General features: G+C 50.7%; 1 protein-coding gene across 5 annotated transcripts in view; it reads left to right on the forward strand.

The window, feature by feature from the left end:
- Nucleotides 1–10,046, forward strand: part of HIVEP3 (HIVEP zinc finger 3) — a 300,751-nt gene extending 290,705 nt beyond the window's left edge. For 3 of the 5 annotated variants that reach the window (XM_074555698.1, XM_074555699.1, XM_074555700.1), the window contains 2 exons: nt 634–1,700; nt 4,566–10,046. In XM_074555698.1, coding sequence (XP_074411799.1) covers nt 634–1,700; nt 4,566–5,393 — 1,895 coding nt within the window. In that variant the 3' untranslated portion in view covers nt 5,394–10,046. The other 2 variants (XM_074555701.1, XM_074555702.1) reach the window with 2 other exon arrangements.
- Nucleotides 10,047–25,270: the final 15,224 nt, after the last annotated feature.

Consider the following 25,270-nt stretch of genomic DNA (forward strand, 5'->3'; position numbering starts at 1 on the left):
GCAGTGGAGCTGGCAGGGAGGGCAGGGCTGAAGCTCAGAGCAGGCGATGATCAGACCCAGGAGCAGCCAGATCCTCTCTCCTCTGGTGCTCTTAGAGCTTGTGAGCAGATTTAGCACAGAAATAGACTCTGAACATGTGTTTGGTGAGAAGATTTAACTCAAAAATAGCCCCTTACATGTGTTCTGTGAGCAGATTTAACACAGAAATAGCCCCTCACATGTGTTTGCTGTGCAGATTTAACACAAAAATAGCCCCTTACATGTGTTCTATGAGCAGATTTAACACAGAAATAGACCCTGAACATGTGTTTGATGAGCAGATTTAACATAGAAATAGCCCCTTATATGTATTCTATGAGCAGATTTAACTCAAAAATTGCCCCTTATATGCGTTTGGTGAGAAGATTTAACACAAATAGCCCCTTATATGTGTTTGGTGAGCAGGTTTAACTCAAAACTAACCCCTTACATGTGTCTGGTGTGCAGATTTAGCACAGAAATAGCCCCTCACATGTATTCTGTGAGCAGATTTAATTTAAAAATAGCCCCTTACATGTGTTCTATGAGCAGATTTAACACAGAAATAGCCCCTGAACCTGTGCTTTCTACTCTCTGTTCTGTGTTTGCCTCCAGGAACCAGTGAAGACCTTTTCCAGGACTCTGAGGGGCGGGAGGGATCTGAGCCCATCGAGGAACACCAGTTTTCAGACCTCGAGGAATCTGACGACGATGACGACAACGAGGACGAGGAAGACGAGGAGGAAGAGGAGAGCCAAGACGAGCCAGCGCCGAAGCTGCCGGAAGGCAAAGCCGGCACCCTCCTGCTGCACTCCTCAGGGGGCTCCCCGTCCTCTCCAGAGGAAGGCATCCAAACATCCCCAGCTCAAGAAGCTGCCTCCAGCACCCCGAAAGCAGGGGAAGGCCAGCAGGCCTCCTCCTCCTCTTCCTCAGGGCTGGAGAGCAAGTGGTCAGCAGACAGCAGTGACATTGCTGTGTGCCACAGCTTCCTGAGCCTCCACAGACCAGCTCTGACCTCCACCGAGCACTTGGCTCCTGCTGAGAGAGAATCTGTCACCAGGCCACAGATGTCCTTGGTCATGGACCTGTCGACCTCCAAAGACACCTCCCCAAGGAAAAGGTGGTCCCCGAGCCAGGAGTGTGGCAGAGGGGGCGGCAGCAGCAGCAGCAGAGCAGTGCTGGCAAGGAAGCACTTACTGACCAAAAACGAAACGTCCCCCAAACGCTTCTCCCCCACGGCAGAGCTGTCCTCCCTGAGGTGCCTGTCCCCAGGGAGGGGGCTGTCCCCCTGCCAGCGCCTCTCTCCCAGGAGGGAGCTGTCTCCCCTGAGATGTGTGTCCCCAAGGCTCGAGCTGTCGCCCAGCAGGCACCTGTCCCCCCGGAGGGAGCTGTCCCCGAGGACAGCCCTCCCCCCAGAAGGAGAAGTGGCCCCTGCCAGGCACTCATCGCCCAGCAGAGAGATGGCATCCCTGAGGTACTTCTCCCTGAAGAAAGTCTTGTCTCCAGGCTGCTTGGAGCTGGCCAGGTATCCACCCCCTGGCAAAGAGGACTTGCCTGGCACGAGCAAATCGGCAGAGGACAAAGTTCCAAGCTCATATCAAGCCCAGCCCGGGATATTCTCTACGATGCCTCTACCTCACAGGTTCTTTGGCAAAAACTTACAGCTCTACGAGTCCAAGCTGGTAAGTCCAGTGCTCTGCTGCCCTCTGGTCCTCACAGGGTGGTCTCTGACATGGCTTTTTGTGAAGGGTGTGATGCAGAAGTGCACAGGGACCCTGTGATCGCTGTCACAGGTGACCCAGAGAACAGGGACAGGGGACAGCAGTGGGTTTTGCTCCCATTTGAGTCCTACCCTTCTCAGTTGGAGAGAAATAAAGTTATCCCTTCTCCAAGGGGTTATTCCCACTCCTCAGCCAGCCAGTCCTGCTGGGACAATCAGCAAGGACAAACTCTTAATGATTAATTGTCACTAAGAGCCTTTTTGTTCCTGGGAATTCCATTCCCATCCCTGAGGTTTCCCCAGCTGGGGTGGAGCTGTGACCATTTCCCAGTGGTCAGTGACCTGAGCCAGCCCTGGCTGAGCCCTGTGTCCACCCACAGCCAGCTCTTCTGGATGAGCTGCTGAGAAATGTTTGTTTGGACAGCTCTCATTTCATCTCTCCTCTCTTCAGCACAGAGAGGGGGTTCCCACTGGGTCCAGAACATGATTTAATTTCCCTGCTGGACAAATTAAATCCTGTGGGTAAAGGGAATTTTCCTGTTGCCCCCAGGGCTGCAGGCAGATCCATGGGGGTGTTTGGGGGAATATTTCCCATTCCTGCTGGAGTGCCTGGCTCTGCTGTCAGTGGTGCTGAGGAACATGAGATCCCCTCACTGTGGGGAGAGACTTCAGCCCTCAGGAACTGCACTGGGGAGAGAGAGGCCCTTACAGAGCCCCTGCCACCCCAGATGCTGAGCCAGAGCTTCTCCAGATCTTTCTGCCATGCCAATCTTCTGTCCTGTGGTGCCTTCTTCCTGCTCTTTTCCACTCTGAGTCTTTGTCTTACCTTCCCAGATACTCTCCTTTACTTTAGGGCCAAACCTTGGCTTCCTTTAATGCTGTTTCCCCTTCCTGTCAATCCATTTCTTGTGGTGAATCCCAGGGCTCTGGAAACCCTCATCCTTCAACTCTTCTGTCAAGATAACTTCCTGCTGCCTCTGCTTGGAGCAAACCCCCTCAGCTCCCAAATCCACAGTAGGAGACAATGTTTTAAGCCCTGCTTGCCTGCCATTCCCACCTTTCAGCTCCTTTGGTCACATTTACCTTTTGGCTTCGTTTTCAAGCTCCTTTTCTACACCCAGAGCCACCACTGTTACTTCTCTGTGTGCCTCCAAAGCAGCAGCAAAAACCCAAATGGAAAAATTCCCCTTTATCAGCACGATGGACAACTGGGCTTTCATTGCAAAATTAACATTCCTTGTGAGGCCACAAGAGACAGAAGGACCAGAGAAGGGTTTATCAGGTCCCAGACAGAGTTTGAAGATGATCTTAGCTCAGTTCCAGTGTCAGGCTCGCTGCCAAGTCTCACCCCAACCATCTCTCTTCCCACTGGCCCTTGCTTAGGGCAGTCTCTCCCTGTGGTGATTGTTGCACCACTGAAATATTTGTTTGGGGTTTCCCAGCATCCCTGAAGTGATTTAGCCACGGCTTCCTGTGGATAAGTGACATTTAGCAGTGTTGGGGCTTGTCACTGCTGACCCAGCACACACTACCTTTGGTGTCTCTTCCTTTTTCTCTTTCCTGTTCTCTTTTGCTGCTTTCCTCTGCTGTCTCCTCAGAGATCCAGCTCACAGGATCAGGGAATTATTCCCCATAATCCTACAAAGAAATGTGCCCTCCAGTGGATCCTCACATTTTATCTCCAACCCCATCTTAATTGAAAGTTGATTTCAATGGTTGCCTCCTCTTCTTGGGAGTCCTGTGCAGGGATTTAGTCATAACCTCATCACTAATTAATCCATTTCTGTTTAGCCACATATCTCTCCATGATGTACGTTAGGAAACTATGGGAAGCACCGAGAGAGAAAGAGGAAAAGGTAAAATGTAGGGTCTGAACCCTTGATTTGCACAGAGCACCCCATGAGGGTGGTGGTGGGGACCCACTGCTGGGTGTGCCGGACTTGATGCTGCCTCTCACTGGAAGCATCCCTGCACCCAGCAGCTGTAAGGATGCAATCCTGCTTTAGGAAAACACAGTGAAAATTAATAAATAAATATAAAATAACCTCATTCTGGGCTCTCAGGAACCCCCTGCACTGACAGGGATCCCAAGCAGCTCAGCTGGCAGCAAGCTCTGGCAGCTCTGCCAGTGTTCCAGAGGCAGCTCTGAGAGTAGGGTTGATGGTTTTAAACTAAAAGAGGGGAGATCCAGACTAAAGCTAAGGAAGAAATTCTTTACTCAGAGGGTGGGGAGGCCCTGGCACAGGTTGCCCAGGGGGATCCCTGGAAGAGCCCAAGGCCAGGTTGGACAGGGCTTGGAGATCTGTGGTCTAGTTAATGGTGTCGCTGCCCATGGCAGGAGTTGGACAAGATGGCCTTTAAAGGTCCCTTCCAACCAATAAATCTGATTTTATAAGGATCCAGGCCTAAGCTAAATCCCTGGGTCTGTGCCCCAGCACCCCATGGGCACATTTGTCCCAGAAGGGAAATGCTGTGGGTTGTGCTGCTCCTCACCTTCAAGGTCTGGGGCTCCACATCTCCCTGACTTGCCTGACCTCCCTCAAACCCACATAAAACCCTAACCCCAGTCCTTGGAGGCCACCCCCCATGTGTCACACTGACCCAGCTCTTCTTTCCTGATTTTATAATGATCCAGGCCTAAGCCAAATCTCTGGATCTGTGCCCCAACACACCATATTTGTTGGGCATATTTGTCCCAGAAGGGAAACGCTGTGGGTTGTGCTGCTCCTGACCTCCCTCAAACCCGAATAAAACCCTAACCCCAGTCCTTGGTGGCCATCCCCCGCGTGCCACACTGACCCAGCTCTTCTTTTCCCCCCTGGCACAGAAGATGGAACCCCACAGCCCGCCCTGCTCTCCCGGCACCCCGCCGCCCGTGTGCCCCCGGCCCCTGCAGGCCCCTCACGACCTCCACGCTCCCGGCCGAGGGGAGGAGAATGTCTTCAGCCACCTCCCGCTGCACTCGCAGCAGCTCGCCAGGACCCCGTACCCCATGATCCCCATCGGGGGCATCCAGATGGTGCAGGCCAGGCCCAGCTCCCACGCCAGCCTGGTGCCCGGCCCCGTGCTGCCCCTCCAAGGCGGACACTTCCCCTCAGCCAGCGGCCTCGCCCAGCTCAGCCGGGCCGCCACGAGGGACGGGGAGCCCCAGAGCCCTCCAGAGCCCTCATCGGCGTCCGTGTCCCCCGTGGCCAAGGTCTCCAAGTACACCCTGAGCCCGGAGCCGGCAGGTGGTGGCTTCTTGGAGGAGAAGATGAGGACTAGCGAGCTCCAGCAGGAGCAGGAGGAGCGTGGGCCTGCAGCAGAGGCCGAGCCCAGCCCGGCCGAGCGGCCGCGGGCCTCGGTGTCCTCAGGCAGCCCCAGCAGCCCCAAGGAGCCCCATGTGGAGCCCTCAGCCAGCGGGGAGGAACCCTCCAAAGCCACGGGCAAGCAGCCATTGGGCAGCTCGAGCACCCCTTCGGAACCAGCCTGCACTTTCATCTCAGCCGTCCCCTCGCTGGCCAGGGACAGCCCCTCAGAAGCGCCCCCTGGCCATCCCCAGGCCCCGCGCCCCAGGAACCTCTCCGGAGAGCCCGGCGGGAGCAGCCCTCACCCAGAGCACTCCGATTTAGGTCAAACTCACAAAAAGGTGGATGAAAACGCGGGAAGTACTTAAGCCTCCGCCAGCTGTTCCACCTTTAGGCTTCCTCTGTAAAATCAGCAGACATTTTCAACACTATTTCCTTTAGTATAATCATAAGAAGCACTCTAGTGAATGACCAAACCCATGGAAAATTCCTGGTTTTCTTTGTCCCAGTCTGGTATTATCTCCACATGTATGCAGTTACTTGTGCCTTTTTCTATACCTTTTGTTGCTTGAAATGTACAAAACTGTTTGAGGCTGTGAATATTTTTTTAGAGTTTTTTGGAAAGGGGGTTTGTTAGACGTTGTCTTTTTTGCCATTTAGGTGTGCGTAATCCTGGGCCTGAGAGATGTAGAAAGGAAAGGGTTAAGCATTTTAAAGAGGAAGAAGATGCACTGAAAACAAAAGCAAAACCGAAAAGAACTTTTTTTTTTATATTGCTTAAATGATTAAAAAAAAAAAGGAAAAAACCCAAACCCTTGCTCCTGTGTACAGAAGTTTATGATTCGTATTTATTACATGCTTTATTTAATTCATGCAAAGTGCTTGGTTTTTTTGGTTTTCTTTTTCCTCGCATCCCTATGGTTGTGCTTTAAACAGTTGAAACTGCTTTACATTTGAAAAAACGTGTTTACCCTGACCTTGTGACTGAAAGTAGCACTTCCTTGAGCAGGGGAGGTTTGTTGTGTGCAGGGAGAAAAATTGTCCCTCGAAAAGAGGACGACAAACTGCGAGCACCCCTCCCTCCTGCAGAACCCAGCAAAGCACTTTTCTAAAAAAAAAAAAAAAAAAGGGACAAAAAAAAAAACTAAAAAAAGAAGAAAAAAAGTTCTTCTTCAAAGATTTACCTGCGAGAAGGTAGGAATGTATGGAATGTAGAGCCCGTGCCAGGAAGGGTCTCTCGCTGGACGAGCCTCCTGCTTGCTTTGCTTTAATCCTCCCGCAGCGCCCAGCAAAGCCCTGTCTGGGCTGGGGGAGCCTCTGCAAACCCTCGCTTGGTGTCAGAGGGGGAGGAACTCAGCCTTGAAACCATTTCTCCTTCCGGCATGTTTGAGTTGTGGACAAGCTGCCCCCATCCCATCCCATCCCATCCCATCCCATCCCATCCCATCCCATCCCATCCCCTAATCACATTCCATCCTGTCCCGTTCCATCGTGCCCTGTCTGTGCCATCCCATCTTCCCATCATCCCATCCCATCATCCCATCATCCCATCATCCCATCATCCCATCCCACCCATTCCCATCGTACCCCATCCCACTCAATCCCATCATCCCATCCCATCATCCCATCCCATTCCACCCAATCCCACCCCATCCCAGGCTGCTCTGGGATCTCCAGGGATGCAGGAGGTCTCCGGACTCTGCTCCTCCTCCAGGGCTCTCGGTGCCTCTGGCTCCTGTTCTCACCTTTATTTATTTATTGGCGTGGGACATCCCCAGCTCAGCCCCTCTGGCATGGACAGGCCCTGTTTTTGGCTGGTTTTGGGAGATAAAAATGTTGATGCTGAATGGTGAATGCTTGCAAAATCAGCTTGTTATGCATGCGCAGCAGCTTTTTCCAGAGCAGATTTTTCGGGATGGGCAATCCCTGGCAGAGCAAAGACCTGAACTGCCAATACATCCGATACCAAATCCAGAGTGACCCCGACAGAGCCATTCCTCTGTCACAAATTTTTAAACCACAAAGCTTCAAGTCGTTTGCCCCTGCAGGGTCTTTACTACTTCAGAGGGTTTTCTGGTCGATGGAATCTGTACAAACCTCTTTTATTTTTTATTTTAACAAAAAAAAAAAAAAAAAAATAAATAAATATTTAACCAGTGGACCAGTTCTTTCTTCTTTCAGAGCTGTTCCAATTTATCGGGTACGTAATACACTTTTTAAAAAAAAAATAAAAATACAAAAAAAAATAATGAAAGGAATCAAATAAAATCCTGAATGAGAACATATTTCCTTGCCAGACTTGATGAGCTACGAACTGTTCCCGTTTCACGGGCAAAGAATAGAAATTTTTTAATAATCTTCTGTCATTTTTTCTTTTTCTTTTTCTTTTTTTTTTTCTTTTTTGCTCTTCTTGTAAAAGGAATTAAGTATCAAAAAAAAAAAAAAAGATATCATGGAAATATCATTAAGGCTGTGACACTGACCAAAACAACGTCCAGAACCCATTTATCCCCTAATTGGCACTTTTATCAGGTTTCCCTTTTTCCCATCTCCCCCTTTTTTGGCCCCGAGCCTGGAAGCTGCTCCTGTTCTCAGAGGCAGAGCAGGGGCTGGAGCTCGGCTCTGTTCACTCGAGCTCTTAAGCACCAGTTTAAACCCTCCTCAGGTTTTAAGTGCGTGCTTAATCCGCGCTTAATCCCGGGGTGAGTGGGAGTGGAGTGCTCGGCCGGGGCTGGTGTGAGCATCCCTGGAAACCACCCATGAAATCGAGAGATTTCCCTGATTTCGGTCACTTTCTGCCCCTTGTCACACTCTTAACTTGATCCAAGGTAGCTTTTCGTATTTAATTTTACATATATATATATATATAAATATATATATATATATGTATGGTACATGAAAGTACTGCAGCAGCTGTGTCTGGTTTTTTGGTGCATTTGCCGTGAGTTTTGGGCTAGATCAAATCTGCTCAGCTTCTTTCTGTAACTGCATTTCAATCTTTAATCTGTTTAAATTTTCTGTGGATTTTTTTTCCCCTCTGTCTTTTGTGGAAAGAGGGGGAGGGAAAAAAGCCCAAGAAAACCCTGAAGTCTTTACATTGGTTTGTTGATAATTTTGTTGTCGTTGTTGTGGCGGTTTATTATTGTCATTATCAGGATTTTTAAGCTTTCCCAGCAGCTCGAAGCTTTCTGCATCTCAGCTGCGGAGCATCGGGGCAGTTTGTGTGTAGCCATCCAGATCTTTTCACCCGGGGCCAAAAAATAACCCAGGAAAAGGAGTTTGGGAAAGGGCTGAGGTGCTCCCGGGGACATTCCCTGCCCGGATCCCCTCCCCATCCCCGGCAGCCGCGGAGCGGGGCAGGCAGGGACCGCCGCAAACTCAGGAGATGGGCACAAAAATCTGAGTCCCAACCCAGTTTGGCTTCTCTGGCTGGGGTGAAATGGTGCTTCACGCTGTACCCAAGGGGCGAGAAGGCTCCCCCCAAAAATAACTCCTTGCTAATTAAGGGCTAATGGTCGCACTGCCAGCTCAGAGCTCCGCGGGAGGGACCCGCAGCACCAGCACCAGCATCTCTGGCTGCGGGCACACGAGTGTGTCCCTCTGCCCCCTGCTCGGCCGAGGAGCACAGCAATGTCACTCCCGGGGTTTTTATAGGGCTGGGTATCACCCCCAGCCCTCAGCGGTGGCTGCCGTTCCCAGCCGGATCCCCTTTGGTCCCCCTGTGTCACCCTCGGTGGGAGCTGATTGCTGGTCACAGCTTTTCGTGTCGCTCTGAATGTCTGTTCTGCCTGCAAATCAGGGATGGAAAATCCCTTTGTGCTTCCCACAAGGGCTGCAAGGGTGGCTTTGCAGAGCAATTAGTGGGATAATTTACCAGAGAATGTATTAATAATGTAAATGAAGAAGCAGAGCCCAGCCCTTCCTGTTCAGCAGCAGGTGGAAATAAAATCCCTTGCTTTACTCATGGCAGAGCTTCTCCAATTTATAATCCATGAGGGCACGGCCTGGCTGCTCCTGTGGTGTGGCTGCTCCATCAGCCCCAATCCCACGGGGATATTCCACTGATCATTTTCACAGATATTTCACCCTGCTGAGCTGTTTGGGTGGCTCCCATCCATGCAGCTCCTGGATCACACAGGAATGCTCTGGAGCCAGAATTCCTCCTGCACACAGAGGACTTGGCCCAAGCTCTGGGATCACTCCCTGCCTGTGTTCCTACACCAGGACTGACATCCAGAGCTCAGAAAGCTCCTGGACCTTAATCTTGAGCACTTCTGGAGTTTCAGCAACTCCTTTGTGCTGCAGCAGGGATTTAGCTCCTAAATTGAGCTTGGGGTCTTGAGCAGACCATGGGATGAGGAGAGGGCTCCCCAAAACCGAGGCAGAGCTCTGCCACCTCAGATTATTGCCAGCTCCTCGGCTGGATACACAGGAGCTGCAGCAGGGAAAAAATCCATAATGAAACAGCTGTGAATGTCCAGCTTCCCACTGAGAAATGCAGTTCCTCACCTGCTCCCAAGGGTGACATCCCAGCCCTGGTGTCCCTGATGTCCCAGCAGTCCCAAACTCTGCTCTGATCCCAAATCCAGCCCAGTCCTGCTGGAGCAGGGCAGGTAATTCCCACCCAGAACATCCCAAATCCCTCCTGCCGGGGCTGGGGCTCTGCCTCTCCCTGCCCAACAAATCTGCAGCTTTCCCTGCCTCGGGTTTTGTCCAAAATCCACAGGAACAGCACCTGAACAAGCAATATCCTTGGAGAAATCATTCAAATTGTCCCAATTTCCATGCAAAATCCTCCAGGATTTGATCTAGCCCTTCCCTGCTCCCCATGCTTTTCCTCTGTTAATCATCTGCTTTTTTTCTTTCCTTTCCTTTTAACATTTCTGTCTATTGCACAGTATTTACAAATAAAACCATATTGTAAGTTATTTACAAAAAACAGAAAAAAAGAGAAAAAAAAGAAAAAAAATAAACTAAAAAACATCAATCCTGATGGCATAAAACCAATCTGTTTTCATTACTGAGATATGATGGCACTTACGATCACTTTAGTAAATGTAATGTAAAAAATAATTAATAATAATAATTAATAATAATAATAAGGTGTACGCAAATTTAATATACATGGTCTCATGTAAGATAAATATTTGCCTTTTTTTCTAAAAGGTGTATGTATTCTGTAAGTGGAATAGTCTGTAGAAAGTTTCTATATGTTCTTAAAATGGCAATACATTCCAAAAAATGGTACTGTAAATATGTACAGCGTCCAATGGAATTTGGTAGTTTTGCCTGTAATTTTATTTGAACTCCAGTTTCTACACTTGCATCTTGCAATGTCTGTATGGTTATATCAGTGCAAAAAAAAATGCAGGTAAAAAGCACAGTCTGATGTAAAAACAACAAAAAAACTGAACAAAAAACACACAAAAAACAAGAAAACAAAAAAAAAAAGAAAAATACTCAGTATTTGATGTTTGTGACCCTTATTGTAAATGACATCTGTACTGTGAATGAGAAGTTTTTACAAGTATAATATTGCCTTTACTACAGCTCAGATTGTCTGCTCGGTCTGGGCGTATTTTTAAAAAAACAGCATGTTGGAATAAATTTTAAAGTCCCAACATATCACTACGTGTGTGAGTGGCATCTTTTAATTCCTGTTTTATTTCCCAGGTCCCTGGAGGCACATCTGGATAAATCCTGGTTCTGCTGCAGCCACCCCATCCCTGCAGGGGAAGTGCTGCCCTCATGGAAATGCCACAATTGTATTTTTTTCAATTTTTCCTCCTTTTTGTCCCCAGTTTTTCCTCCTCACAGAGCTGAGGCTGTGAGCAATGGGTGCTCTGCAGAGGCCAGGATGAATTCCCACAATCTCAAACTGGTTTGGGTTGGAAAGGACCTTAAAGATCACTCAGTTCCAGCTCCAGCTGGGTCAGATCCCACTGGAGCAGGGTGCTCTGAGTTTACATTTTTTCCTCCTTTTTTCCCCCAATTTTTCCTCCTCACAGAGATGAGGCAGTGAGAAATATATGCATGAGAATGGATGGAGGCCAGGCTGAATTCCTACAGCCCAGACTGGTTTGGGTTGGAAAGGACCTTAAAGATCAGCCAGTTCCAACCCCAGCTGGGCAGGGACAGATCACATCCCAATGGAGAAGGATGCTCAGAGCCTTGTCCAGCCTGGCCTTGGACACAAATGTAAGGGAAAAAAAATAGTATTTTTATAAAAAAATCAGGAATTTACACCTTCCTCTTGCTCTTCCTCAGGAATTGAGCTGCACTCAGCCCAACGATTCCCTTTATTCACCTGGAAATCCTCCTGGGCAGTTCCTGCCCTGCCACCCTTTGCCCCATCAAAAACCTGCCTGTGCCTGGGTTTGCTGCATGTTGGGGAGGTGTCACATGGCGAGGGGAGGAGAGGCTGAGAGGAACAGGGACCTGGAGGAATGGACCCTGATCCAAATCAGGGATTTGGGGCTGAGAGCATCAAGGACCTGGCTCCAGGGATTTGGGGCTCCACTGAGGAGAGAGCTGAAAGGAACAGGGATTTGGGTCCTGGGATTTGGGGTTGAGAGATGCAGGGACCTGGCTCCAGGGGTTTGGGGTTCCACCACGGAGAGAGCTGAGAGCAGCAGGGACTCAGCTCCTGAGATTTGGGGCTCTGCTAAGGAGAGGGCTAAAAGGAACAGGGACTTGGTTCCAGGGATTTGGGTCCCCAGGGAGCTGAGAGGAGAAGGAGGGATGGCTGGGATGTGCTGCACAGAGCAGCCAGGGACAGCTCCTCCTGTGCCCCGTGTCTCCAGCCGTGCGGGTGACAGTGTGTGAGAGGGGACACAGCCCCTGTCCCTCTGCCGGGGCTCCTCCCCACCTTGCCCATATGGTTTGGGGCTGTTGCTCCCTCCCAGGAGGAGCTGCCGGAGCTGGAAGGGCTGGCACGGCCACCCGGGCTGGTTCTCGTTGTTATGACAACAGGAGGAGGCTGCTGAGAGCAGGGAACAGGGAGGGAGAGAAGGAAAAGGGATCAGAGAATCAAAGAATCAGAGAACTGTACAATCATTAAGGCTGGAAAAGACCTCCAAGAGCATCAAGGCCAAGCTTTGATCGAATCCCACCATCCCCAGCGAGCCATCTCGCAAAGGGCTGGACTTTGTGGGGCAGAAGGGGTCAGGGAAGGCAGTGAGGGATGGGTTGAGGGGTGGGCTGGGCATGGGGTAGGGAGGGAGGGAGGGCACCCAGGGATAGAGGGGCAGCCCAGGATGGGGTATGGATGGATGGATAGAGGTCAGCCCTGGAGATAAAGGGCAGCCAGGATAGAGGGCATCCTGGGGATGGAGAGGCAGCCCCAGAGATGGAGAGGCAGCTCCAAGATAGAGGGCAGCCCAGGGATAGAGGGCACCCCAGGGATGCAGGGCAGCTCCAGGGATAGAGGGTACCCTGGGGATTCAGGGCACCCCAGGCATAGAGGTCACCCTGGGGATAGAGGAGCAGCCAAGGGATAGAGGAAAGCCTCAGGATAGAGGGCACCCCAGGGATAGAGGGCACCTAGGGACAGAGGGCAGCTCCAGGGATAGAGAGTACCCCAGGGACAGAGAGCAGCCCAGGATAGAGGGCACCCCAAGGATATAGGAAAGCCCCAGGGACAGAGGGTACCCAGGGATGGAAAGGCAGCCCCAGGGAGGGAAGCCACCCCAGGGATTCAGAGCATCCCCAGGGATAGAGGGTACCCCAGGGATGCAGGGTGCCCCAGGGATAGAGAGCTCCTCGGGGATAGAGGGCACCCTAGTGACACAGGGTGTCCCAGGGATAGAGGGTACACTGGGGATAGAGGGCATCCCAGGACAGAGGGCACCCCAGGGATGGCATCAGGACTGGGCTGTGCCTTGCCTGTGACACTGCTGGCTAGAAGAAGGGCCTGGCCGTGCCTGCAGAGCTGAGTCCCAGCAGCCCAAACATCACCAGGGGTGGGACTTGGTGATTGGGCAAGAACTGGGACAGCAATGCCCAAAGCAGCAGCCCAGGGGTCACTGCAGCTGATCCCTCCCAGGCAGAGCTGGCAGCCAAGCTGTGACCTCATCCTCCAACAGGCACTGCTCAGACAGGGAGCAAAACAAACCAAAAATCCACCTGGTAACAAACCCTGTGTCCTACAGGGGTCACCAGTGCCCCTGCCAGCCTCAGAAGGGGCACAAAAGGGAAATGCAGGAGTTGCCAGGGGATGGCCAGAGTGTTAGCTGTGCTTTTCATTTCAAACTGCTGTCTCCTAACATGTCCTTCTCCATAAACCCCCAGCTCCTGTGCCCAGAGGATGAAGTGGAAATCTTGGCTTTCATCATTAGCAGGTGCAAGCAGCCCTAGCCTCTGTTTTATGGGGGAAACCTGGAAGTGTGTCCCTATGTGCCTGGCAGCAGAGATTAACAGCCCTGGGAAATGCGGGAGTCCCCCCTGCCTTCCTGAGGACCTGCTCACATTGCTCAGGAACTGAGAAATGCAGCTCCTCACCTGCTCCTGAGGGGTGACAGCCCAGCCCTGGTGTCCCTCATGTACCACCAGTCCCAAGCCCTGCTCTGATACCAAATCCAGCTTTTCCAATGGGAGAACACACAAAGTTCTCAAACCCAGATGAGGTAAAGGCTGCAGTAGCACAGCCTGAGTCCCTGGCTGACCCTGCTCTCCCAGTCTGGGTTATCCTGTGGTCCCAAACCAGACAGAGAGATGGATTAATACCTCCCAGGTGCTCAAGAGGAGGCACCACCCACCAGAGTTTGTGCTCAGGAGCTCAAACCCATCCCAGACCAAAAGGACTTGGATGGATGGATGGATGGATGGATGGATGGATGGATGGATGGATGGATGGATGGATGGATGCTTCCTTGCCCTTGGGACTCACCTATCCAGGTAACTAGAACCCACTTGAAACCTGAAACCATCCTGTGTGATGAATTTGTTTTGTTCTTCCTGGAATTGCAGCTCAGCTACACCAAGGGTGTGGTTTCAGCAGGAGATGCCAGTGGTGAGAGCACATCCATTGTATTATTTATCTCAGCAGGTCTTTCCCCTTTTTTGCTGCAAATTGCAGTTTAGGCCACATCTCTGCCCAAGTTGCTCAGTCCTAAGGGAATGCAGCTGGAATATTTGGTTTAAGGGATGAAATCCCAAACTCCCAGAGGGACAGTTGGCTCTGTGGTCCCAGCATTTGGTTAAACTTTTGGTCCTGGAAGTGTGTGAGCTCTGGGAATTCCCACCACTGCTGGCTCTGGATTGTTCACTGTCACAGCGCTTTTCCCTTGCAGCTTTCTGCCCCTGCAATCAGCTCGTTCGCTGAGAATCCAAACTTTTCACTATAAAAATAGATTTCCAACTCTCAGGGCTGCAAAAGGAGCTGGAAACCATGATCTTATCTTTGCTAACATATGGGAAAAATGAATGCTGCAAAATGTGTTATTCCTTTAGCCTCATAACTTTGGAGACACGAGGGCAGCAGAGCCCTGTGTGACACTGAACTCCATCAGAGATCTCTGGTTTTAAGATCTCTGTAACCCATTAGGGTGCAAATTTATGGAAGGAGTCAGGCTGGATAAAAACCAGGTGGAGTTTAAGGTGAGTATTGTGCTCAAGGAAGGGGTTTTCATATTCTTTTATGAGCTCTGTGCCCATGGCTTGGGATGTTGGTGCTGCTGGGCTGTCACTCAGTGCCAGCTGGCGCGGGACAAGTGTAGGGAGATGAGGAGATGAGGGTGATGGGGAAGGAAACCTGGATGGAGGGGTGGATGATGGATGGATGGATGGATGGATGGATGGATGATGGATGATGGGGGGATGGATGGATGGATGGATGGATGGATGGATGGATGGATGGATGGATGATGGGGGGATGGATGGATGGATGGATGGATGATGAATGGATGATGGATGGATGGATGGATGGATGGATGGATGGATGGATGATGGGGGGATGGATGGATGGATGGATGGATGGATGGATGATGGATGGATGATGGATGGATGGATGGATGGATGGATGGATGGATGGATGATGGGGGGATGGATGGATGGATGGATGGATGGATGGATGGATGATGGGGGGATGGATGGATGGATGGATGGATGATGGATGGATGATGGATGGATGGATGGATGGATGGATGGATGGATGGATGGATGGATGGATGGATGGGGGATGGGGGGATGGATGGATGGATGGATGGATGGATGGATGGATGGATGGATGGGGGATGGGGGGATGGATGGATGGATGGATGGATGGATGGATGGATGAGGGATGGATGGATGGATGGATGTGGAGAAGCCGCTGAGATGTGGGTTTATGTTGCTTAGTGGAAGAGCCCAACCTCTTGGGGTAGACACTGCAGTGCTGGCTGGGGCTGTGTGAAATCCCAGCTGACCCTGCTCTGAAAATCCCCTCCCATCCCATTTTCCACACATTCCTGAATGTTTGTGCCCTCTTTCTGAGCTCTTCCTTCAGGGCCAAACCCACAACTCCTGAACTCTCACACAGGACCAGCAGCTGGGGCTTTCAATCCTTCTCTCCCAGCCGGGGCAGCAGCGGGAGCCTCTCAGGCTGCCCAGAGCAGCAGCAGTGATGGCTCTTGCTAACAGCAGCCCCATCTTCCAGGCCTTTATATCTCTGACTGGAGACCTAATAAGTGCTGAATTGGTGTGTGATTTAATGAGCCAAACTTCAAAGCTGCTGTTTCCACACCTAATTCACTCATCAGGACTAATAACTGCAATGGGTGGTGTTTTTTTATTTCCTCCTAGCAATTTATTATTTACCCAGTTGCTTTACAGCTCCTAATTTAATAAGTGCAATAACCCAGGGGTACTGCTTCAGGAAGGAGGAGAAGCTGTGAAATCCAACAGTCTCTGCTTTGCTGGACACCAGAGCTCCCATTATAACATTTTAAACCCTTTATGACTTTGGCAAGGAAGAGATATGGAGCTCTGTGCCTCTGCAGACAGCTCCATTCCCAAAATGTGCTGGCACCTGCTGGAAGGGGAGGATGGCAGTGCTGGATCTCCTGTGGATCCGTGTCCTGCAGCCTGGCCAGGTTTGAGCCTGGCTGACCATGCAGTGGGCATGGATGGGGCTAAAGGGCACCTGAGGGTGGCAAAGCACATCCCCTCCAGGCAGGGGCTCATTTTTGGGCTCTCCTCACTCTGCCTCCCCCTTCCAGTGGTGTGCATGTCTGTGAGCTTAGCTGATAATTGCAGCCCCGAGATATGCGAAAAGTCTCTGTTTCGGCCCACGTGTCTGAAGAACGAGTCAGAGCTCTTCCATTATTGGTCTTGAAGTAATTTATTAAATCTTATCTATAAAATTTTCTTTCTGCCCAGCTGAGATCTGCTCAACAGGGCAGCCACAGGCACTCTGAGAGCCCTCAAGGCAGTGTTGTTCTTTTATACTACAAAGTATGTATAACATATTTACACTTAATTCCCAATACCCATCACCTATGTTAGACAGTGCACTTCTACTCTAAACCAATCCCAAAGTGTAAGCATCATAGCAGAAGATGGAGGTAGAGAAGAAGCAGAAGAAGAAGAAGAAGGACTGGACACACCCAAGTTCCTCCATTTTGTCCCCAAAACCCGCATTCTAAAATTCCTAAAATCCCTAAAATCCACCTTTTCACCCGGTGAAACTTCTGTGACTTTCAGTTCCTAATACAAAGCTGGTAATTTGCTCCAGGGGTCACAATCAAATCCCCAGGTGTTCTGGACTGTGTACCAGGGTCTCCGAGTCCCCCGGCGGGGTCCTCAGCAACTCTGGACACCTGGAGGGATGCACTGAGTTCCAACAGGCAGGGAGGAGCAGTGACCTTGTCCCACCCATGTTCCATCCTGGGGGTCACACTGATTACCACAAATCCCACTCTTCCCTCCCTGGAGGACTTTCAGGGGTCTAAAGGAATTATTCTGGAGAGGACAGAAATTTCTGGAGTCCTTGCAGGGATGTGCAGACAACCCTGGGGTGAGGGAGGGTGTCCAAAGTCCCCATGTGCCCAGCACCAGGATAAATAAAAGCTCATTCTGCCCTGGCACTGCCCTGACAGCTCGGGCACTGCTGGATCATCAGGAATTCCCCATCTCCTTTTTCCCACCTGAAGCTTCCTTGAGGTCCTGCAGCTCCCTGGATCTCCTTGGATATTTTCCAGCTGTGTCCTGAGGAGGAACCCGAGCTGAGCTGTGCCCCTGAGCTCCTCCTCAGGCGTGATTTCCCTGAGCTGCTGCATTCAGAGCTGCCTGAAGCCCCATCCCTGTTCCCAACACCCCCCATCCTTCCCCTTCCCCATTTCCCATCTCTGGCTTTCAAAGCACTTTTGCAGACATTAAAGAGCTGTTCCCCAGAACCCCAGAGGCTCAGCTGAGCCCAGCCTGCTCTGAGCCGTTCCTGCTGTTGCTGTGATACCGGCTGGAGCTCGCTGCAGCCGCCAGCCTTTTTATTCCAGCCTCAGCTGGCTCCGAGGTTAGGTCATCCCGCAGATCAGACCCAGCCAGGGATGTGGGACCTCGCCCAGCAGAAGCAGGGATGCTGCTTGGCATTCATCAGCCTTCAGGCAAACTCACAGCCTCCTGTCCTGCCCTTGCACAATCCTTTCGCCCTGATTTATTCATCCTCGGGGCACTGGCCGTGCTCTTTGTGCAGGATTGAAAGAATTCCAGGCATTTTGCAGCCTCTCTGTTAATCAGGCACTTCTGGAGAAGGGGAAAATCCTAATAAACCTGCAGCCAGTTCCCCTGCTGCTAATTAGCAGCTGATCCATTTTCCTCTGGATTGAAGTGGGAAAATAGCAGCGATCCCACATTCCTGGCCCATGAGCTGTTCCCAGCCAGGCAGCCCTGGGAGCATCCAGGGCGAAACCCCAGCTCGGTTTTCCTGCCTGCAGAGCACGAGGAAAAGGGGCTGTGTTTCCCATTCTGGGGCTGCTGCTGCTCCAAGCCAGCACAAATTGCAGCCAGATTTGGGGGTGGGCAGGCAGGGACCTGCCTGGTCTCCTGGCCATGGGGCTGGGCTCAGCCAGGGAGCAGCACAAGCCACCTCCAAGCAGAGGTGCATCCAGGGGCTCCAGACCCAAATGGGGGTTCCAGATCCACACAGGAGCTCCAGATTTAAATCGAGCTCCAGATCCAAACAGGGGTTCCAGATCCAAATGGTGGCTCCAGATCCACACAGGAACTCCAGATCCAAACAGGAACTCCAGATCCAAACAGGGACTCCAGATCCAAATGAGGCTCTAGATCCAGTCAGGGGCTCTAGATACACAAAGAAACTCCAGACCCAGATGGGGGTTCCAGACGTAAACAGGAGCTCCAGATCCACACAGAAACTCCAGATCCAAACAGGGTTTCCGGATCCAGACAGGGGCTCCAGATCCAAACAGGGGTCCAGATCCAAATGGGGCTCCAGACCCAGATGGGAGTTCCAGACCCAATCAGGGGCTCCAGACCCACACAGAAACTCTAAATCCAAATGGGCATCCAGATCCAAACAGAAACTCCAGATCCAACTGGGTGCTCCAGATCCAAACAGGGGCTCCAAATCCAAATGAGGCTCTAGATCCACACAGAAACTACAGATCCAAACAGAAACTCTAGATCCAAACAGGGGCTCCAGATCCACACAGAAATTTGACGTCCAAACTACAGATCAAAACAGCTCCAGATACAAACGGGGGCTCCAGATCCAAACGGGGGCTCCAGATCCAAATGGGGCTCCAGATCCACACAGAATCCCCAGTCTCAGCCCCTCCTGCCCAGGAATGAAGGGCACAGGTGTGGTCAGCACAGAGGGCTCTGCAGGGCTAAGCCACTCACAGGGAGAAGAGCTCAGTGTGCACAGGACCACGTCTGGTTCTGGCTTCACCATGGCAGTCTCAGGCTCTGCTGGAGGCACACTCACCTGGAATTCTCCCTCCCAGCCTCCCAGGCCCCAGCAGAGTGACAGAGTGGGGAATGGTGCGCCTCACTGGGATCTGCAGGCATCGCAATCATGGAATCATTCACACTCCAAAATTATCAAGTCCAACGTTTGACTGAGCACCACTGCAGCACTCACAGCACCGTGTGAAATGTTTGCTGAGCAGGGATGGGCACTGCAAAGCTCCCTGGGCAGCCCCTGGCAAGGCCTGAGCCCCCTTTGCATGGGGAAATTCCTGCTGTGCCCACCCTGAGCCTGCCCTGGCCCAGCCTGAGGCCGTTCCCTCTGCTCCTGTCCCTGTGCCCTGGAGCACAGCCCGACCCCCCCGGCTGTGCCCTCCTGGCAGGAGCTGTGCAGAGCCACAAGGGCCCCTGAGCCTCCTTTGCTCCAGGCTGAGCCCCTGCCCAGCTCCCTCAGCCCCTCCTGGGGCTCCAGACCCTTCCCAGCTCCGTTCCCTGCCCAAGGACTGGCCACACTCCTGTTCCTGCACAGCAGTGATGGTGCCCCTGGGGCTGTTCTCATCCCAAATCCTGGAGCTGTCCCAGGCACGAGGATTCCCTGATGGCTTTGCAGGGTTCCCAGCCTGGCTGGAGGTTTCTGCTGCACCTCTCTCTGTGATGCCAGCCAGGACAAGGCTGGGGATGCTGGGGACCCCATTTCAGTGCCACCCAAGGGAAGCTGTTGGGTGCTGGGGACACCACTGCCATCTATGACAATGCTGTGGGACTCTGGGGACATCTCTGCAATGCCACCCAGGACAAGGCTGGGGGTGCTGGGGACCCCATTTCAGTGCCCCTCTCCCTGTGTGGCTGAACCTTCCCCCAAAGCAGAGGGGCAGCAGCAGCAGCTGCAGCATTTTCAGCGCTTCCCCCGTTTCATCCCAGCAAATTCCTCCGTGATTTTGGGTCTCAGTTCCCAGCAGGACCTCCCAGAGCAGCGCCCCCAGCCGGGGAAGGAGATGCCCCTGGCCCCGCACACCCCCAGCTCCCTCCGCCGCAGGAGCTGCCAGTGAACGATGCGCGTCCGCCGAGTGCCATCTAGTGGGATTTTCTCTTACCTCCCATATTTCCTTCAAAAAAAAAAAACTCCAAAAAAATCCCAACATTTGCTTAAAAACCCCAGCCCTGTGCGCGGATTTGATGCACGTTCCAGAGGAGAACACGCACTAATTCATGCAAATTCAGCCTCTCCTCGCTCCCCGGCAGCTCCTTCCCAGCGGTGCTTTTGCAACTCCGCTCCTTGTACAATGTCTGAGATTCCCTGGCTCCAGATCTGGCTTGATTTAGAAGAGAAAAATATTAATATTTCTATATATAATATAATATAATATAATATAATATAATATAATATAATATAATATAATATAATATAATATAATATAATATAATATAATATAATATAATATAATATAATATAATATAATATAATATAATATAATATAATATAATATATTTTTTATACACATATGTATATATTTATCAATTTTTATATATCAATATATAAATATATATTTATATATTTTACATATTTTTATATATATATATATTTATATATACATATATTTACTCCCAAGGGTGCTGATGATGCAGGTTTGGTGTTATTTGGGTCTCCTAGTGATGAGTGTGCAGATAAATATATTTTTATATATTTTATATTTGTATCTATTTATATAAATACAGGTTTTAAAGGACTCTGCAATTCAGGGGGTACTGCAGGGTGGAGAACTTTTGTAAAATCTTGATCCTATTGTAAAATCTTGATCTGAATGTAAAATTTTGATCCTATTGTAAAATCTTGATCCTAATATAAACTTTTGATCCTATTGTAAAATTTCAATTCCCTGTAAGGTCCAGAGGGGTTTTCTCCAGGAACATCATGTTGCTCAGTGTTGGTGGCACTCTGCAGCACATTTGGGGAGGATCCTCCTGCTCTGCTCTGTCTGTCCCTTTTTGGGGGACCAACAGCAGGCAAAGCTGATCATTGTTATTGTAATTATTATCCCATTCCCTGGTTATTCCAGCCTGGAGCCATCACAGGGGGCTGGGAAAGTCTCTGCAGAGCTTTCCTGGCCCAGCTGTGCCCGTGGGGTCCCTGCAGGGTGTGGGGGACACAGGGCTGCACCGACAACTCCTCCTTGGAAATGCCAGGTCTGAGAGGGGGACTCCAGCAGCAGGGACAACAGGGGAGCAGGACTGGGAGAAACTGGGAGAAATTGGGGAAAACTGGGGGGAACTGGAAGAAACTGGAAGAAAGTGGGAGAAAGTGGGAGAAATTGGGAAATACTGGGACAAATTGGGAGAAACTGGGAGAAACTGGGTGGAACCAGGGAAAACTGGGGAAAGAAACTGGGAGAAACTGGGAAAAACTGGGAAAATGGGAAAAACTGGGAGAAAGTGGGAGAAACTGGGAAAAGCTGGGAGAAAGTGGGAGAAACTGTGAGAAACGTGAAGAAACTGGGAAAATGGGTGAAATTGGGATAAACTGGGAAAAACTGGGAAAAATGGGAGAAGCTGGGAGAAATTGGAAAAAAACTGGGAGAAACTGGGAAAACCTGGGAGAAACTGGGAGAAATGGGGAAAAACTGGGAGAAACTGAGAGAAATTTGGAAAAACTGGGAAAAACTGGGAGAAATTGGGAAAAACTGGGAGAAACAGAAAAAAACTGGGAGAAACTGGGAGAAATGTAGAAACTGGGAAAATACTGGGAAAAACTCAGAAAAACTGGGGGAAACTGGGAGAAAGTGGGAGAAACTGGGAGGAATGGAGAAACTGGGAAAAACTGGGGGAAAATTGGGAAAAATTAGGAGAAAATGGGAGAAACTGAGAGAAATTTGGAAAAAAACTGGGAGAAACTGGGGGAAACACTTGTTTTCTCCTTGGAAAAACCCATGGATGTGCCCTGGGCTGGTGCCCACACGCTCCTGTGCCCCCAGTGGCATTTTGTGACCTCCAAGAAATGCAAATGTGCCTTAAACGGGGATAACAGTGACACTGTCTCAGTCTGTGTCCCTCCACCACACACCCCAACAGCTTTAGAAAATGTCTCTTTGAGTGTAGCTTCCAAGGACCGTACTGTCGGTCGCGAAAATAAAACCTTTCACGTTTATTAATTTGGCTATCTCGCTGATCATTTATAACAACACATTGCTGGCCCTTTTTGGTCTGCCTTGCATCAGCGGGATGGAGCAGAATTGTGTCACGGAGCGGGGAACCGAGCAGGGCGATAACTCAGCCGCGGGAGAATGAGGCAGCAGCTATTTATAGGCGGCACATTGCTAATCACTGGCACGGGGAAGCCTCCAGCGGCTCCGAGCGCTCATCCACACCTCCCACAGCCGAGACAAAGCCGCTGTGCCCGGGCTGAGGCGCTGCCAGCCCGCTGCCATCCGAGCCAGGCTCCCATCCACAGCCCGCTCACCCTGGGAATGATGGACCGAGGGGATGGCGGTGCTGCCAAATTCTGCATCCAACCCCTCGCACATCCCCGAGAACCCCAAATCCTCCTTCTCAGCCGGGAGCTGATCCTTCACCTCTGGTGTTGTGGCTCCTTTCCTGCTCAGGCTCCCTGGGCTGACCCAGCTGTCCATGAGCTGAACGGTCTCTGGTTTGTGAGGTTTTTTGTGGTTTTATTTTTTTGTTTGTTTGGTTGGGTTTTTTGTTTGTTTTTGGTTTTGGTTATTGTTTTGGTTATTGGTTTTGGTATTTTGTTATTGTTTTTTGTTTTGGTTATTTTTTGGTTATTTTTAATTTTTTGGTTATTTTTTCTCATGGCAGTTTTTAATTCCTGTATAAGCAACATTTTTAAAATTGTATAATTTATTAATTAATTCCTGTATAAGCAACATTTTAAAATTCTCTCAGCTTTGTGCAGTGGCTCAGCAGTAAATGAATGAATGGGAGATGAGAACGAATGAACCCAGCTGGGTTTTATACATGCCCTGAGAATTGTCCTGAGAATTTATCCTCACTGGAACTGTCCAGGCAAGGCTCACACTGGGAATTGTATCAGGTATGGCAAAGGTGTGACATCTTCCCCCGGAAGGGACCCTAAATCCCACCCATGGGGGCTATGGCAGGGACACCTCCCACTGTGCCAGGTGCTCCAGCCTGGCCTTGGGCACTGCCAGGGCTCCAGGGGCAGCCACAGCTGCTCTGGGCACCCTGGCACAGCCCAAACCTCTCTAACCAGCCCTTGCCAGGCTACAAAGCCCCTGTGGCAAATGGCACTGGGGGCACCTGCAACCAGCCAGGAAATCATTCTTTCCTTTCCTTTCTCCATTTGCTGCAATGGGTTTTGGTGCTGGTTTCCATCCTTGATTGAGGAATGTGAATGCCAGAGTGGTTTGGGTGGGAAGGGATCTCCAATGGCAGCTGATTGCAGCCCAGGGACACCTGCCACTGTGCCAGGTGCTGCCAGCCCCAATGCCCAGCCTGGCCTTGGGCACTGCCAGGGCTCCAGGGGCAGCCACAGCTGCTCTGGCAATTCCAGCCCAGCCCCTGCCCACCCTGCCAGGGAACAAAGGCTGGAGCAAAGCAAACACTGAACAGATTTATGAGACCCCCACAGGGGGCTGCTGCCTCCTTGGGGCATCCCCTGGGGACTGATATTGATCTTTCTGAGATTCCTCCAGCTCTTCTGAGCTTCTCATTACCCTGAGAAGGGTATTTCTCCAAAGAATTCCCCCCTTCCCTACTCCAGGGAGCATCAGGGATGATTTAAACCACAGGGTTTGCATTCCAGAGGCCAGGGAAGATCCACAGGTGCTCTGTGAGCCTGGAAAACCTGCAGGAAATGCCTTTCAACTTGGGATGGCTGTTGGAAGGGGGAATGTGACATTTCCAGAGAGCCATGGCAGGAGCACGAGCCCAGAAATGGGACTTGAAAGATTTTCTCCTGCCATGAACAGGGACAAATCCATCCACCTGAGGGGGTATTCTTGGGCTGCTAGAGGGAGGGCAGGGGAGGAGCAGGAATTCAGGACCCTGAAAGCTGCTGAGGCACAGGAAAGCTGCAGCAAAGTCTTCCTGCACAGAGCTTTGTCCACCTCAAAAAGGGAAAAAGGCCCAGAGTTGATACCTTGGGCTTTAAATTTTTCTGTTCTGGTTTGGAGTGCAATTTTAGCTTTATTTTATGTTACTAGGATCTTTTCACAGGGTGGGGAAGACAAAACAATCCTACACCTCAGTAAAGTGCACCAGAAGCCAGCCTGGACAGAGCTGTAATGGCCAATCAAGGCCTAAAACCTTCATGCAAATGAAGGACCCAAAAAAGAAACCAATCCAGAGGGACAAAAACAGGATAAAAAAGGGACATCTGACCCAGGGAAGGCATCGGGGACATCACTGCTGAGGAAGACCCAGTGCTGGTGCTGGAGCATCTTCATCTTTGACAGGAACATTCCTGCTCGAGCCCCCTTGCTTTAGGCCTTTCTTTTATTATAATAAATGCTGAAATCACTTTAGTATCAGGAGCTTGCTCTTGTTTTTAACACTTATTGTTAGTTGGGTTATGATAAAAGGGGAGTTAGAAGAAATAAGGCACTCCATGTACCACAACACACCTCAGTAAAGTGCAGTAAAGTGCACCATGAGCCAGCCTGGACAGAAAACTGTAATGGCCAATCAAGGCCTAAAACCTTCATGCAAATGAATGACCCAAGACCAAACCAATCCAGAGGGACAAAAAACAGGATAAAAAGGGGCATGTGACCCAGGGAAGGCATTGACGACATCACTGCTCAAAGAGATTCAGTGCCAACTGCAGCATCCTCAATGAGAATGCTCCTGCTTGGCCCAGACCCCTGCTTTAGGCTTTTCTTTTTTTATAATAAATGCTGAAATCATTTTTAGTACTGGGAGTCTGGTCCTGTTTCTAACAAATGGACTAAAACCTATAAAAATGTGGGATCCCATGACCAAGCTCTCTTTTGCTTCCATCTTGGAGCCATCCAGGTACTGCCAGGGTGTGGCCTTTGAAAGCTCTTCTATAAATAAAATAAAAAACTTCACTAAATCTCCCAAAATCCAGAGCCCAGAGCCCAAAGCCCTGAGCCTAAAGTCCAGAGCCCAGAGTCCAGAGCCCAAGTCCCAAAGCCCAAATCCCAGAGCCCAGAGCCCAAAGCCCAAAGCAAAGAGCCCAAAGCCCTAAGCCCAAAGGAGCCCAAAATCCAAAGCCCAGAGCCGCCTTTTGTCCGCCCGGCACGTCCGAATTTCGGCTGCGCCCAGAACAAAGAGCGCCCGCAATTCCTGAGCGCTGACTCAGCCGGGCCGCTCAGAGCCGTGACCAAAATTGGTGCAGAGAAGGTGC

This window comes from Zonotrichia albicollis, chromosome 20, assembly GCF_047830755.1.
Source record: "Zonotrichia albicollis isolate bZonAlb1 chromosome 20, bZonAlb1.hap1, whole genome shotgun sequence".
Classification (NCBI taxonomy): Eukaryota; Metazoa; Chordata; class Aves; order Passeriformes; family Passerellidae; genus Zonotrichia; species Zonotrichia albicollis.